The 12,324-nt window shown below is 39.0% G+C and overlaps 1 protein-coding gene across 1 annotated transcript; it reads left to right on the top strand.

The window, feature by feature from the left end:
- The first annotated feature begins 8,089 nt into the window (after positions 1–8,089).
- Positions 8,090–11,787, top strand: LOC308120595 (uncharacterized protein). Its single transcript, XM_080481288.1, has 5 exons — positions 8,090–8,150; positions 8,466–8,576; positions 8,675–8,842; positions 8,943–9,059; positions 10,882–11,787. The coding sequence occupies exon 5, from the start codon at positions 11,006–11,008 to the stop codon at positions 11,336–11,338; it is 333 nt and encodes a 110-aa protein (XP_080337414.1). The 5' UTR covers positions 8,090–8,150; positions 8,466–8,576; positions 8,675–8,842; positions 8,943–9,059; positions 10,882–11,005; the 3' UTR covers positions 11,339–11,787.
- The last annotated feature ends 537 nt before the right edge of the window (positions 11,788–12,324 follow it).

Genomic DNA, 12,324 nt, shown 5'->3' with positions numbered 1-12,324 from the left:
AAACAGAGAAGTAACTCAAATAAATGACACCACAGGCAGAAAGAAATTTAAACACGACCCCAGGGATTGCCACTGGTAGAACAAATGTAGATGGAGTAGCAGTTGATGTTACTCAGAATGGATCGATCTTTGTGGCTGTGGCAGTCGTTCTAGCAGCAGTCGCTCTGGCAGCAGTCGCTCTGGCAGCAGGCGCTCTGGCAGCAGTCGCTCTGGCAGCAGTCGCTCTGGCAGCAATCATTGCAGCAGTTGTCGTCGCAGCAGTTGCCGCAGTCATTGTTTGGAGGAGTTGTTGTAGTTGTTATGTCAGGAGTAGATGTAGTTATGTCAGGAGTAGTTGTAGTCATTGTAGTAGTTGTAGGAGTTGTTGTAGTTCTTATGTCAGGAGTAGTTGTAGTTATGTCAGGAGTAATTGTAGTCATTGTAGTACTTGTAGGAGTTGTTGTAGTTGTTATGTAAGGAGTAGTTGTAGTTATGTCAGGAGTAGTTGTAGTCATTGTAGTAGTTGTAGTCATTGTAGTAGTTGTAGGAGTTGTTGTAGTTCTTATGTCAGGAGTAGTTGTAGTTATGTCAGGAGTAGTTGTAGTCATTGTAGTAGTTGTAGGAGTTGTTGTAGTTCTTATGTCAGGAGTAGTTGTAGTTATGTCAGGAGTAGTTGTAGTCATTGTAGTAGTTGTAGGAGTTGTTGTAGTTCTTATGTCAGGAGTAGTTGTAGTTATGTCAGGAGTAGTTGTAGTCATTGTAGTAGTTGTAGTCATTGTAGTAGTTGTAGGAGTTGTTGTAGTTCTTATGTCAGGAGTAGTTGTAGTAGTATGTATGGTAGTTGGTTTGGCGGCAATATAACAAATTGGATGGCTATAGAGTTTCCCCCCTTTCTCTAAGAAGGGCAGGAAATCCAGGCTTACGGCAGCATGACACACGTTTTGAGTACCACAGCCAGCGAGGTGGAAAACGTGAAAAAATAAATTCACTGGGGAAAAAAAGGACATTATATATAAATTAGATCAACAAAATTCAAGAGAGTTGTCAAAGCCATTAAATGTTGCCTTGCTGCCATCATGTCGTCATCTTTAGGTACTGTATATTCTCTAAAATTACTATTGTGTTTATAAAATGTGTTAAATGTGTTGACTTTAATTTATGGGTGAAATAGCCACATTTGGTGACTTCCAGCTTTTTCTTCTTACTTTAAAACTAACAAAAATAACGTCGAAGCAAGAATAGAACACCACTTAAAGAAAACAAAAACAAACAAAAAAACACTTTCTGAAGACATCCATTGAGAATGTATGGCTATTCAGGTTCACAGTGTAATAATAATAATAAGAAGAAGAAGAAGAAGAAGAAGAAGAAGAAGAAGAAGAAGAAGAAGAAGAAGAAGAAGAAGAAGAAGAAGAAGAAGAAGAAGAAGAAGAAGAAGAAGAAGAAGAAGAAGAAGAAGAAGAAGAAGAAGAAGAAGAAGAAGAAGAAGAAGAAGAAGAAGAAGAAGAAGAAGAAGAAGAAGAAGAAGAAGAAGAAGAAGAAGAAGAAGAAGAAGAAGAAGAATATTATAATTTCTCACCAGTCATTTGGAAGCAGGTGTTCTCTGCCCCTCTACACCGCACAACGGATTTGCAAAACGGGGTGCTGGGGCTACAACCTGCACACTGTAAGCCGTTTTCTGGCTCAAGGGTAGGACCTAAAACACAGCAGAAAAAAAAACCATCTATGAGTAAGCGATCTGATCTCAAATATTTTATTTGAACTGTATTTTTCCTTTTGTAATCCCTCTCTACTCACGATATATTTTTGGTTTTTTGTTGCAGTCATCTGTGTCACAGCACACAGCATTTGCAAGTGAACTTATGCCGCCCAAGTTGGTTGAAATTACATGATGGCCTGCTCTTGGACAAATGTGCTTTTCGACACAATCCTTGTAGAGTCGATGAGTTACAGTCCCAGACATATTGGCTGCAAATTCAAATCGCAGCTTTAGAATGTTCATTAAAATCCCACACAAAACAATGATACAAATGCTTTATTCAAAAAAGTGATAACACAAAGAATTCCTTACTTAGAATGGAAGCCGACATGCACACTGTCTTACGGCGACAATTACGAAGTCTTGAGCGTTCGCAATGTGGATCGTTGGGGTTTCTGCACCTTTGACACCGGATAGCTGCAGCTGAAGTAGAAAAAAAAAAAAAAAAAAAAAAATTTAACGAAACATCAACACATTTTGCTTCTTCAATTCACAATGGTTTGATCATTTGTGCTTTTATGACCAGGGATTGTCTTTTGTAATAATGAATCTGTGATGGTTAAAAAATACTACAAAACTACTCAAATAGAGATACTGTCCCGATCAGACAAGATAACCTCTTTAACAAAGGCAGCGAAGTTAACACTATCTTTTATGAAATGCCTTCATTTTAGGGATATTTCAAGATGCAGTTCATTTTACTCAGCCCCACATGACACCCAAACTCGGACTGATAGCTCCCTGTTGTGCTCACATGTATGTTACAGAACACCCGATATTTACCGCGTTTATTAAGTGACCATAAAGTACTAATAAAGTAAAATAATCCTACAATTGGAGTGTCAACCCCATACCTCTTAAGTGAACAGATTTTTTATTTTTTTTCTAAGCAAACTGACTGCGTTTTAGTTTTAGTTTTTAAGAAGACAGCACAGATTTTTTTTTTCTTTTTTGTTCACTAAATGTCATCATTTGTAACTTACCTATACCAGCCAGTGCGCAGAAGACAGTCAACGAGATGATCAGCTTCATGATGATAACTCCACACGAGGATCACCACCTCTTTCTTTATGTATAGTCTAGATGTTGCATACTAATGTGAAATTAAACTGAATTATTGGGTGTATACTTATTTTTTCTGGCATTATTTCCATCTAACTGATTAGAAAATAATCACTTATACCCACACCCATGTTTTATTTAGATACACCCCGTTTTTATTTTGGGAGAGGGTGTGGATACCATGCACCAAGGGAAGTAGTTAGAGTTTTGTACAAGCTCATAGAAGAATACTGAAAGGATACTTACTTTCAAGTTGTTCGGTTTCTCTTGTGATCCCAGCTTCTGGATTTTTATTTTTGTTTTGGGGAGTTGTTTGGTTTTGTTTTCCCTTTCTGTGAAAAAAACATATTGTTATGGAGAACTTTCATCACGACATTAAAGGTATTTCTTCAACACAAAACTCCTATGTCTTCATGACATTTCAGTTTAATGTTGAAAGTGTTATGTAACTAGTTCTGATCACGAGTTATTCATATTATTTTTCCTTCCAACAACACTATTGTGAATATTTATGGACTTGAAAAGGACAATGCTTGAGGGAGAGGTAAAAAAGTTAAATTAGGACTAATTAACTTTTAATTTTGTTTACAATTGTCAGGTGGTGCCCTTTGCATGAATGCCGCATAGAATGCAGACTGCGTGAATACAAATTCCACTAAGCACAGACAGTTAATTATTGACTCTCTCCGCCTGAAGTATAAAACTCCAAATACATCACTTTTGGCAAGATATCCACACCTTTTGTCAAAATAGAAAAGGGTGTATCTAAATAAGCATGATGAAGCTGATCATCGCACCGACTTTCTTCTGTGCACTCGCCAGTATCAGTAACTTCCTTTTTACTTTTGCAAATTGAAGTTTGGGCCAAGGTCATGCTTGTGTCATGGTTATGAAGGATACATGGCATGGAGGTAAAACATGCTATATGCAATGTCGAGAGTGTTTTGCAGCTCTCAGTATGTTATGTTTGGTTGGGAAACGGGTGCAAATGTCTCTTTAAGTGTTTAAGGATGCTGGCCCCTGGTTTAGGTGATATATAAAAATATATTGCAGAGATTGATAACAAGTCAAAATGTTTCCAAACCAATAAAGATAAGCAAGGGCTGTAGGTAGAGCTGCCTTCTGTCGCTCCTGTTGTTTGCATTAGCCCCTTGCAGTAGCAACATATATTCACGCACAGCACAGTGAAAAAAACTGTGGGCCCTACCAAATACAGATTAGTTTTCTATGACACGATGACACGATCAATGCAAATAATCACTGACACGACCCAATTCAACTCATTTCAATGTGGAAGATCAGTTTAAATATTTTGGAGTATAGATTTTGTCAGAATTATGAAACTTTAATCATTGAAATCATTGAGTCAATCCATTGTTGGATGTCATTTCCACTATCAACAATTTAGGGATTAGCATTTGGAAAATGAATGAACTCCTTCTATTTCATAAGATACCCGTCCTGTCTTTTGATCGATTTCAACATGGAGCCTCGCTATTGTGTGAGCCCCGAAACTCACACAGTAGCGTGACTGTGCATTTTTCTCTCTCATCAAAAAGCTCATGTTGGGGGGTCCAAGATGGCGGCTTATGTGGCACCCTGGACTGTCCAATAGTGAATATAATAGTCCAGAATTATTAGTTGTTTTGATTAGTTTGGTCCCCCATTATTATTTTTCTGATTAATATCATTTAAAAGGCATCTCACCTGTTCTGTTTAGGTATTTTTGAGGCGATACCCACTTTTGTTAGTAGGGGTCAGTAATGCTCTTTTGCTCTGGAAGATCAGCCGTTGTCCTGGCAAACAACAGAGAAAGTCAGCCGGACACGCAGCATCGTGGTTTTGCAAAGGAGTGACCAAATACTGAACAATTTTCTGTTTCTTCTGTGTTTGCAGACCGTTATTTTGTTAAAATAAATGTGATCACCCATGGATTGAACATAGTCATCATTGTGTGCGGGTAACACTTAGTAGACAGTCGTCTTGCTGAGCTCTGCCTCGCGGCGTTGATATCAAAGTTATTTTTCACACACTATTGCACACTTTGTCGGCGCATCTCCACCAGACACGGTAATATGAGCACCGATGAATACTTTTTGAGCCACTCGCAAGCCATGCCACCCAAAAGCACAAAGAAGCCGAGTAAGAGTGACGGTGCTGAGAGCATACGTAGCTCGCTGGGAGCTAAGGAGCTAACTGCTGCTAACAAGTCCGGCACACCTGACCTGATCTTCGCCAAGCCATCCAAGAAATAACAGCGAATGTCACGAAATGATGGACGATAAACTGAACCCTTTATCCCTAATGCTTCAGGCACAAGCACTGGAGCTGAAGGACCTTGTGAAGAGAGCCAACGAAGTTGAGGAACGAGTCTCGGTAATAGAGGACGGATCGTCCCAAGCTAACGCACGTCCTGAAGCGCTGGAGGAGGAAGTGGTTAAAATGGGTGAACATATTGACGGCCTGGAGAATAGAGGCAGGAGAAAGAATATCTGCCTTATTGCTCTGCCCGAGGGCGTTGAGGAGACCCGGCCGGTGAAGTTTTTTGAAAGCTGGCTGCCCGTCTTCCTCCAGATAGAAGCCAAGGCAAACCGGATCAAAATAGAGAAGGCACACCACACACTGCCTCCCAGTCCCGGACCGCACCAACGGCCGCGATCCGTCCTCATCAGGTGTCATAACTTCGCCGATAAGCAGAGGGAGCTTGAGGCGTCCAGACTAAATGGGGACAGTGGACGACCGCTGAGGTACGAAGGATCGAAAATGATGCTTTTCCAGGATTTGTCAGCTGCAGTCATATGCAGACGCAAGGAGTTTGATGAGGTGAAGAAGCGACTGAGACTGACTGGTGTACAGTACTCCATGCTCTACCCAGCCCGGCTGAGGAGCTCCCACAACGGGAGAATCAAGGTGGCTGAATCCTACGTTGAAGTTGTGGCTTTTCTGGACAGTCTGGGGTCCTTTCGACCTTCAGTGGAATTTTTTGGGGTTACTTTTTTGTTCTGGAGAAAATCTTTTTGATGTTTCATATCTGCTCCAGTGGAACCGTTATAAAATTTGAGGGTTTAGTTTCTCATTCTTTGTTCTGTTTCTGTTTCTAAGGTTTTCCCTAATCATTCAATAAATCTAATGCATAATCTCACTCAGACACTGCTTCAGTTGTTTGTTTTTTTGTGAGTTTGGTGACAAAGGTCACGTTGAGTGAACAATATTTTAATGCACTGATACTGCTAACAAACAGATTCCAAATAGATTGGATTGTAAAATAGCTTTTTTATTCGTTTTGCTCCAATCCCCTGCTTATCTGCTCTATCAGGCACCATCTGAGAGGGTCTTTGGTCTTCTTGGTAAATTATCTGCATTACCTCAAATATAAATCCTGCCCTGACAATACTGACATTTGCAAAGTTTCTATTGTTTCAAAATTGGATTTATTAGCAGACACCACTAGTTTCTTTGTTCATGGGGGGAGTTATAGGAACTACAAAGGACAAAGAAATGTGTGAATTAAAGAATTAATTTGACAGGATTAAATCATCACTGAATCCAAACAAAACTAAAGTTATTCTATTTAGGAATTCTCAAAGGGCTATTAGTGCAAGAATATAGATGGATTGACGTTGCCAGAATTCATGAAACCAAATTTCTCGGGTAAAACTGGATAGAAATGATCTGGAAGGTAAACACGTACAAAACAAACTGTCATGAAGAATGTCACCACTTGGTAAGGCAAAACACTTACTTGACCTCAGTTAACTCCACATTCTCTCTTGTTCGCTCATATAACCATATTAAAATTACCATGGAGAGATTCAGGTGAACACTTGCAAATGTTGAATACATTCACTGTCTATACAGCAAAAAAAAGGGCCACCAGAATCATTCACATCACACAAGTCCCCTGTTCTTACAATCAAAACATTTAAATTCACGGACCTGGTTCATTTTCAAACAAGCACAAATCTTGTACCAAGCATCAAATAACTCAGTCACAGGAAATGGTGGTAAGGTGGGAACTACATATTAAACACTCCTGCATGACTTAAAAAAAATAAATAAATAAACAAATTCAATATGTGGATTGAAACTGAGGAACACACTGTCAGGGGAGCTCAAGCAATGTCCAACAATGAAGCAGTTTGAGCAGCGGCACAAAGCAATGGGTGTTCACAAAGTACAGCGGAGAAGAAGGGTGGAATATGCACCAGGTCAGGGGTCAGCAACCTTCAACACTCAAAGAGCTGTTTGAACCCATTTCCCACCGAACAGAACACACTTGGAGCCGCGAAAACCTCTTGACATAAAAAGGATAGAAAGATAACACTGCATATATCCATTTGGACCGCTATGCTACCATACTGGGAAATGGTGGATCGGAAATTAAAAGAATAAACAAAACCGCATTTTTAAAATTCACTAAATATATCTTAATAAATAATGCACTAATATGGACTCGAATCCTGTTGCTCCCCGCATGGCAGGTAAGAGAATTAACCAATGGACGACAGCCATTTGTGCAGATGAAGCAGCTTCCAACAAAACCCCACTGCGGGGCCGGCTGCCGCTATAATATTATTTAATCGGTGCATATACGCGTGGGTTCCGGGGTTTTTAGGACCATGAGTGTGAGTGGCGCGGCTTTAAATGTCCTCCAGTTATTGTGTAGATCCTGATTATTTGACGTGAGAATAATTGCCGCTGCCTGTGGCAGTGAGGTGAAGAAGTGAAGGACCTTCGTCAGCGTCGTTCCGCCACACGTCTGCTGATTGATAGTGACGGTCGTCACTCTCGACAAGCAACAATATTTAAATATCCCATCGGCCACAAAGGCAAATATTGTGTTTTTCCTCCCAGATGAAAACAGTCTGTTTTGATTTGTAGAAGCATGTCATCTTGACTATAGTTTTAATCAGGTGCAAGTCGTAATTTTTTATTTCCAACAATATTATTATGATTAATTTATGCTCATGAAAAGGACAATGCAGGAGGGAGCGGGAAACCACTTAATTTAGGACTAATTAACTTTTAATTCTCTCCTTAACAGTAAGGTGGAGCCCTTTACATGAATGCTGCACAGAATGTAGACAAACGTAACAACACGTGGTTCAAAATAGAACAGGGTGTATCTAAAAAGCATGGCTGCAGTTATTAGTGTACAAGATAATTTTCCATTCGATTAGATGACTATAATGCTAGAAAAATAAGTATACATGCAGTAATTTAGTTTGATTTCTCATAAGTATGTAACATCTCAACCATATATATAGAGAGAAGTGGTGATCATGAGGTACAGTCATCATCATGAAGCTGATCGTCTCTTTGACTCTTCTCTGCGCACTCGCCAGTATCGGTAAGTTACTTTTTTTCTTCATAACCAGAGAAATGATCTAGTATATGTATACTTTGAAATTAACAAGGTTTTTTAAACTTCACATGGTTAAGAAATCACATTTATGATCAACAATGGATAGATTTTTTTGTTTTGTTTTTCTCTGCTGGACAATGTCTGATGTTTTTTTTAAATATGCTTGCTGACAGCAAATATGGTTCCTGCTCATAGAAACACTAATGATCTAAAAATTCTAATCAGAAGGAATTAGATATGTTGATGTTTCATTAATTGTTGGGTGTTTTTTTTTCTTTCTTTCTGTTTTCACCATTACAGCTGGAGCTCTCCGGTGTAAAAAGTGTTCAAACTCCAGAGATCGATGGTGTACACGCACAAGAAATAAACAGTGTCCCCGCAATTCAATGTGCATAACAGCTTCCATTCTAAGTAGGGCCATCCTTGCATTATTCTTGTTTCATCCAAAGATTTGTATGAAGATATTATGTGGGCTTTGAACATTCTTAAAATGTGATTTCACTCTGCAGAATATACTCATGGGGTACAATCTCTTCACATCTACAAGAATTGCGCAAAGAAGAAACTGTGTCCAAAATATGGCTATCATGTATTTTCAACCAACTTGGGTGGCATAATGTCAATTACAAATGCTGAATGCTGTGGAAGACATCTCTGCAACAAAAAGAATAGTCCTTGTAAGTACAGACGGAAGTTAAAATACAGTTCAAATTAAATATTTTGGATTAGATTCCACATACCAGACTGTGTGTGTGTGTGTGTTTGTGTGTCTTTCAGTTCCTTCCTTTGGATCCCCAAACGGCTTACATTGTCCAGGTTGTAAACCCGGCACGTACGATTGCCACTCCAAGGTGCATTGTAAAGGACATGAGAACACCTGCTTCAAAGCTAAAGGTCAGTCATCATTTATTAACAACAACAACATTAATGATATACAGTTTTACTCCTTTATGTATTTTTTTATTTTCTTTAAAACATTCTACATGTTTTGTCAAACTGAAGTGTATTAACCTTGATGAACTATAAAACTGTAATACTGGTCTAACAGAGACTACAAATACAATGCTGCTGAAACCTGAGAGGGGCTCGTGTTAACAGTATAGCAGCAGCGTATTTGCTAGGGTAATGTCTACTTTTCTAGTTCTAATGGCAAAAGAGTCTGATTGCACTCAGTGTTCATTTTTCAGGAGTATTATCCACCGAACGAACAGTCACTCAGTCCCGCCAGGATTTCACGAGTCTTTTTTTAATGATTGTCGTGGCCCCAAATCCCTGATTATCCAGGAGCTTTTCCAGGACCTTGTGATTAAAGTTGCTGTGTTTTTGATAGGTGTTTGTTGCGGCGAAATTGCAAGAACAGGTGCAACATTTCATGAGTAGTTGCGATTTCCCCCTTTTTGCACAGGAAATTAAAATTGTTTTGGAAAATGAGTAATTAACATTCTGAATTAATGACATACTATGACTAAAGAACAAAAACACTGAAAATGGTCCTCTACTTCACCTTGACGTGACAAAAAAAGAGATTGCCAGGACTACAAATATGTAATTTTGTGGACTGAAAAGAAATTCGATCAAACTACATCCATCTCATCTATTTAAGACGTTCATCTCAGCCTTCACAAAAATACAAAGAGATTCGCAGTTCAAAAGTTAAAGGGCACAGAATCCCATAGCAAATCCATAATGGAAAATATAAAATAAAAATGTAATATAGAATGCACATTCCACACTCTCATTGGAAATACAACACACACACACACACACCCCACTCTTTTGCAAGACATTTAGAAACAGTTTTTTCCCTGTCTTGAGCCGTAATCTTTGTTGGTAAATGCGACGACATGCCGATGTAAATGCGAAAATAGAAAACCTTTCCCAACGTCACAGTCTTACGACGATTCATTTAAAATTGTGCAAAGGTTTCTGGGATTGATTACATTTGCAGGTCGTGTTAGAATTGCCAGGATTTGTTGAATATGCATCAAGAGTGACTATCGCTACCTCGCAAAATTCTGGAGGTTCTGGTCAATTAAGTTAATCATTTGTTCATTCTCTTTATTGGGTTACATCTTGCAGCACTGGTGTGAGCTTTCTTGCCCCATTACTTACTCCTAAAATAGTATTTTGTTAATTTGTCACAACTGTATGTCCACAATTGGCCGCTTTAGCAACGAGTCACTGGATCTGATTTGATGCAATTTTTTTCGGCTTGTTTCTGACATTTTACTGCCAGTCTCAAAAGACATGGTCAAAGGTTATATTTATATAGTCAGAAACAATGAAATTGACCAAAATGACATTTTATAACAATGCAATGTGTTCCGTAAGTGCTATGACCTTATATGGTTAAATTTGTTCTATTAAACAAGAAAAAGGAAATAGCGATGTGCTTATTTGACCTATAAAGTGTTAAGGTGCAGCAAACATACAGTAAACAATCTAAGGTAATGTTTTCAGCACAAGTTGCAATGAAAGGCTATACTGTATGTGGGTTGGAAGAGCATTCCCTTTGTGGCAACAAAGACTTTGGGTTTAAAATACTTGGTAAACACAAAATAAATCCCCCAAAAAACTAAACAGAATTAAACATTTTCATAACTATCTCTAAATCTTTTTGCATGGCTAACTTATATACTGTACTGATTTAAAGTGTTGAAAGTAAAGAAAATCAAAAGAAAAAAAAACCCACAAAAATTTCCTTTTTTTCCAACAGTGAGGAACGGTTTTCGTTACACCACTGTTTCTGGTTGTGGTACTGAAAACGTGTGCAAAGCTTCTAAAGCCCTGAGGTACCTGCCATTCCTTAATATGTTGGGCAAGATCAAGGGTAAAGCAAAATGTTACAGCGCTCCCAGACCAAAAACTACTACAACTACCACAACTACTACAACTACTCCTCCAACTACGACTACAACTACCCCTACAACAACTACTACAACTACTCCCCCAACAACTACTACAACTACTCCTCCAACTACGACTACAACTACAACTACTACAACTACTCCCCCAACAACTACTACAACTACTCCTCCAACTACGACTACAACTACCCCTACAACAACTACTTCAACTACTCCCCCAACAACTACTACAACTATGCCTCCAACTACAACTTCAACTACCCCTTCAACAATTACTTCAACTACTCCCCCAACAACTACTACTAGTCCCGTAACAACTACAACTACTCCTCCACCACCTACTACAACTACTCCCCCAACAACGCCTCCCAAAAACAAGTGCTGCAACAAGTGCTGCAACAACAAGTGCTGCAACAACAATTGCTGCAACAACAATTGCTGCAACAACAATTGCTGCAACAACTGATGCTACTACTGTTGTCCGATCGACAGAGATTTATGCATTTAGACTCAGAATTGTTGCTCCAACTACAATTGTTCTATGAATCACAGTAATTGCTTCTTTTTTTCTCACTTCCTTTTGTCATGTATTCTTTCTTTGAGTAACTTTCGGAAGGGGGGTAAATATTTCTTAGGTTTAATGTCTATTACACCGGAGCCTTTTTAAATTTTGTGGGTTGTTTTTGTTTAGGTTTTTGTTATGTTTCTGTTTCTCAATTGTTCCTTCCGCATAATAAATACATTTTCATGCATCAACTCACTTGTTTTCCTTTTTTTTTTTTTTTTTTTTTTTTGCGCTCAGTGTCTTCTGAGGTCAAATTTAACTTAGCCGGTTGACAGATGTTATGGCAAAAATATACAGTTCAATTTTATTTCAATAATGCTAAATACAACAGAGACATCTCAAGACACTTTTACAGAGAAAACCCCAACGGTTCCACTTGAGCAAGCGAAGGTGACAGTGGAAATTAAAACCTTTGCAGAACTCGGCTGAGAGGTCAAACACTTGTTGGTCTGGTTGAACATGTCACATCACGTTTTTTATATTTCGCACATTCCCCTTTAAGGAGCCCCGCTTATGAAGGCTACTCACTTTACTGCATGCCCCGTCAAAATAACACCACCCGAAATCAGCCAGCAACTCAGCTAATGTTAGCGATGCTACATCGGAGTAAGTTGGTCAGTTGCTTTTTTGACGTAAGCCCACTGCCCACTGTCTCAATTCCGCTCCACCCCCCCAACCCCACCATAGACGATACTGACAGCGGAGGAGATGCTGTGTTTTCACTCAC

Source organism: Lipophrys pholis (assembly GCF_963383615.2).
Source record: "Lipophrys pholis genome assembly, chromosome: 15".
Taxonomy (NCBI): Eukaryota; Metazoa; Chordata; class Actinopteri; order Blenniiformes; family Blenniidae; genus Lipophrys; species Lipophrys pholis.
Note: the sequence above shows the minus strand (reverse complement) of the source record. Positions and strands in the feature narration are given on the sequence as shown.

What these genes read in the sequence shown, in the direction of transcription:
- LOC308120595 (XM_080481288.1), top strand. Translation starts at nt 11,006, where the DNA reads ATGTTACAGCGCTCCCAGACCAAAAACTACTACAACTACCACAACTAC.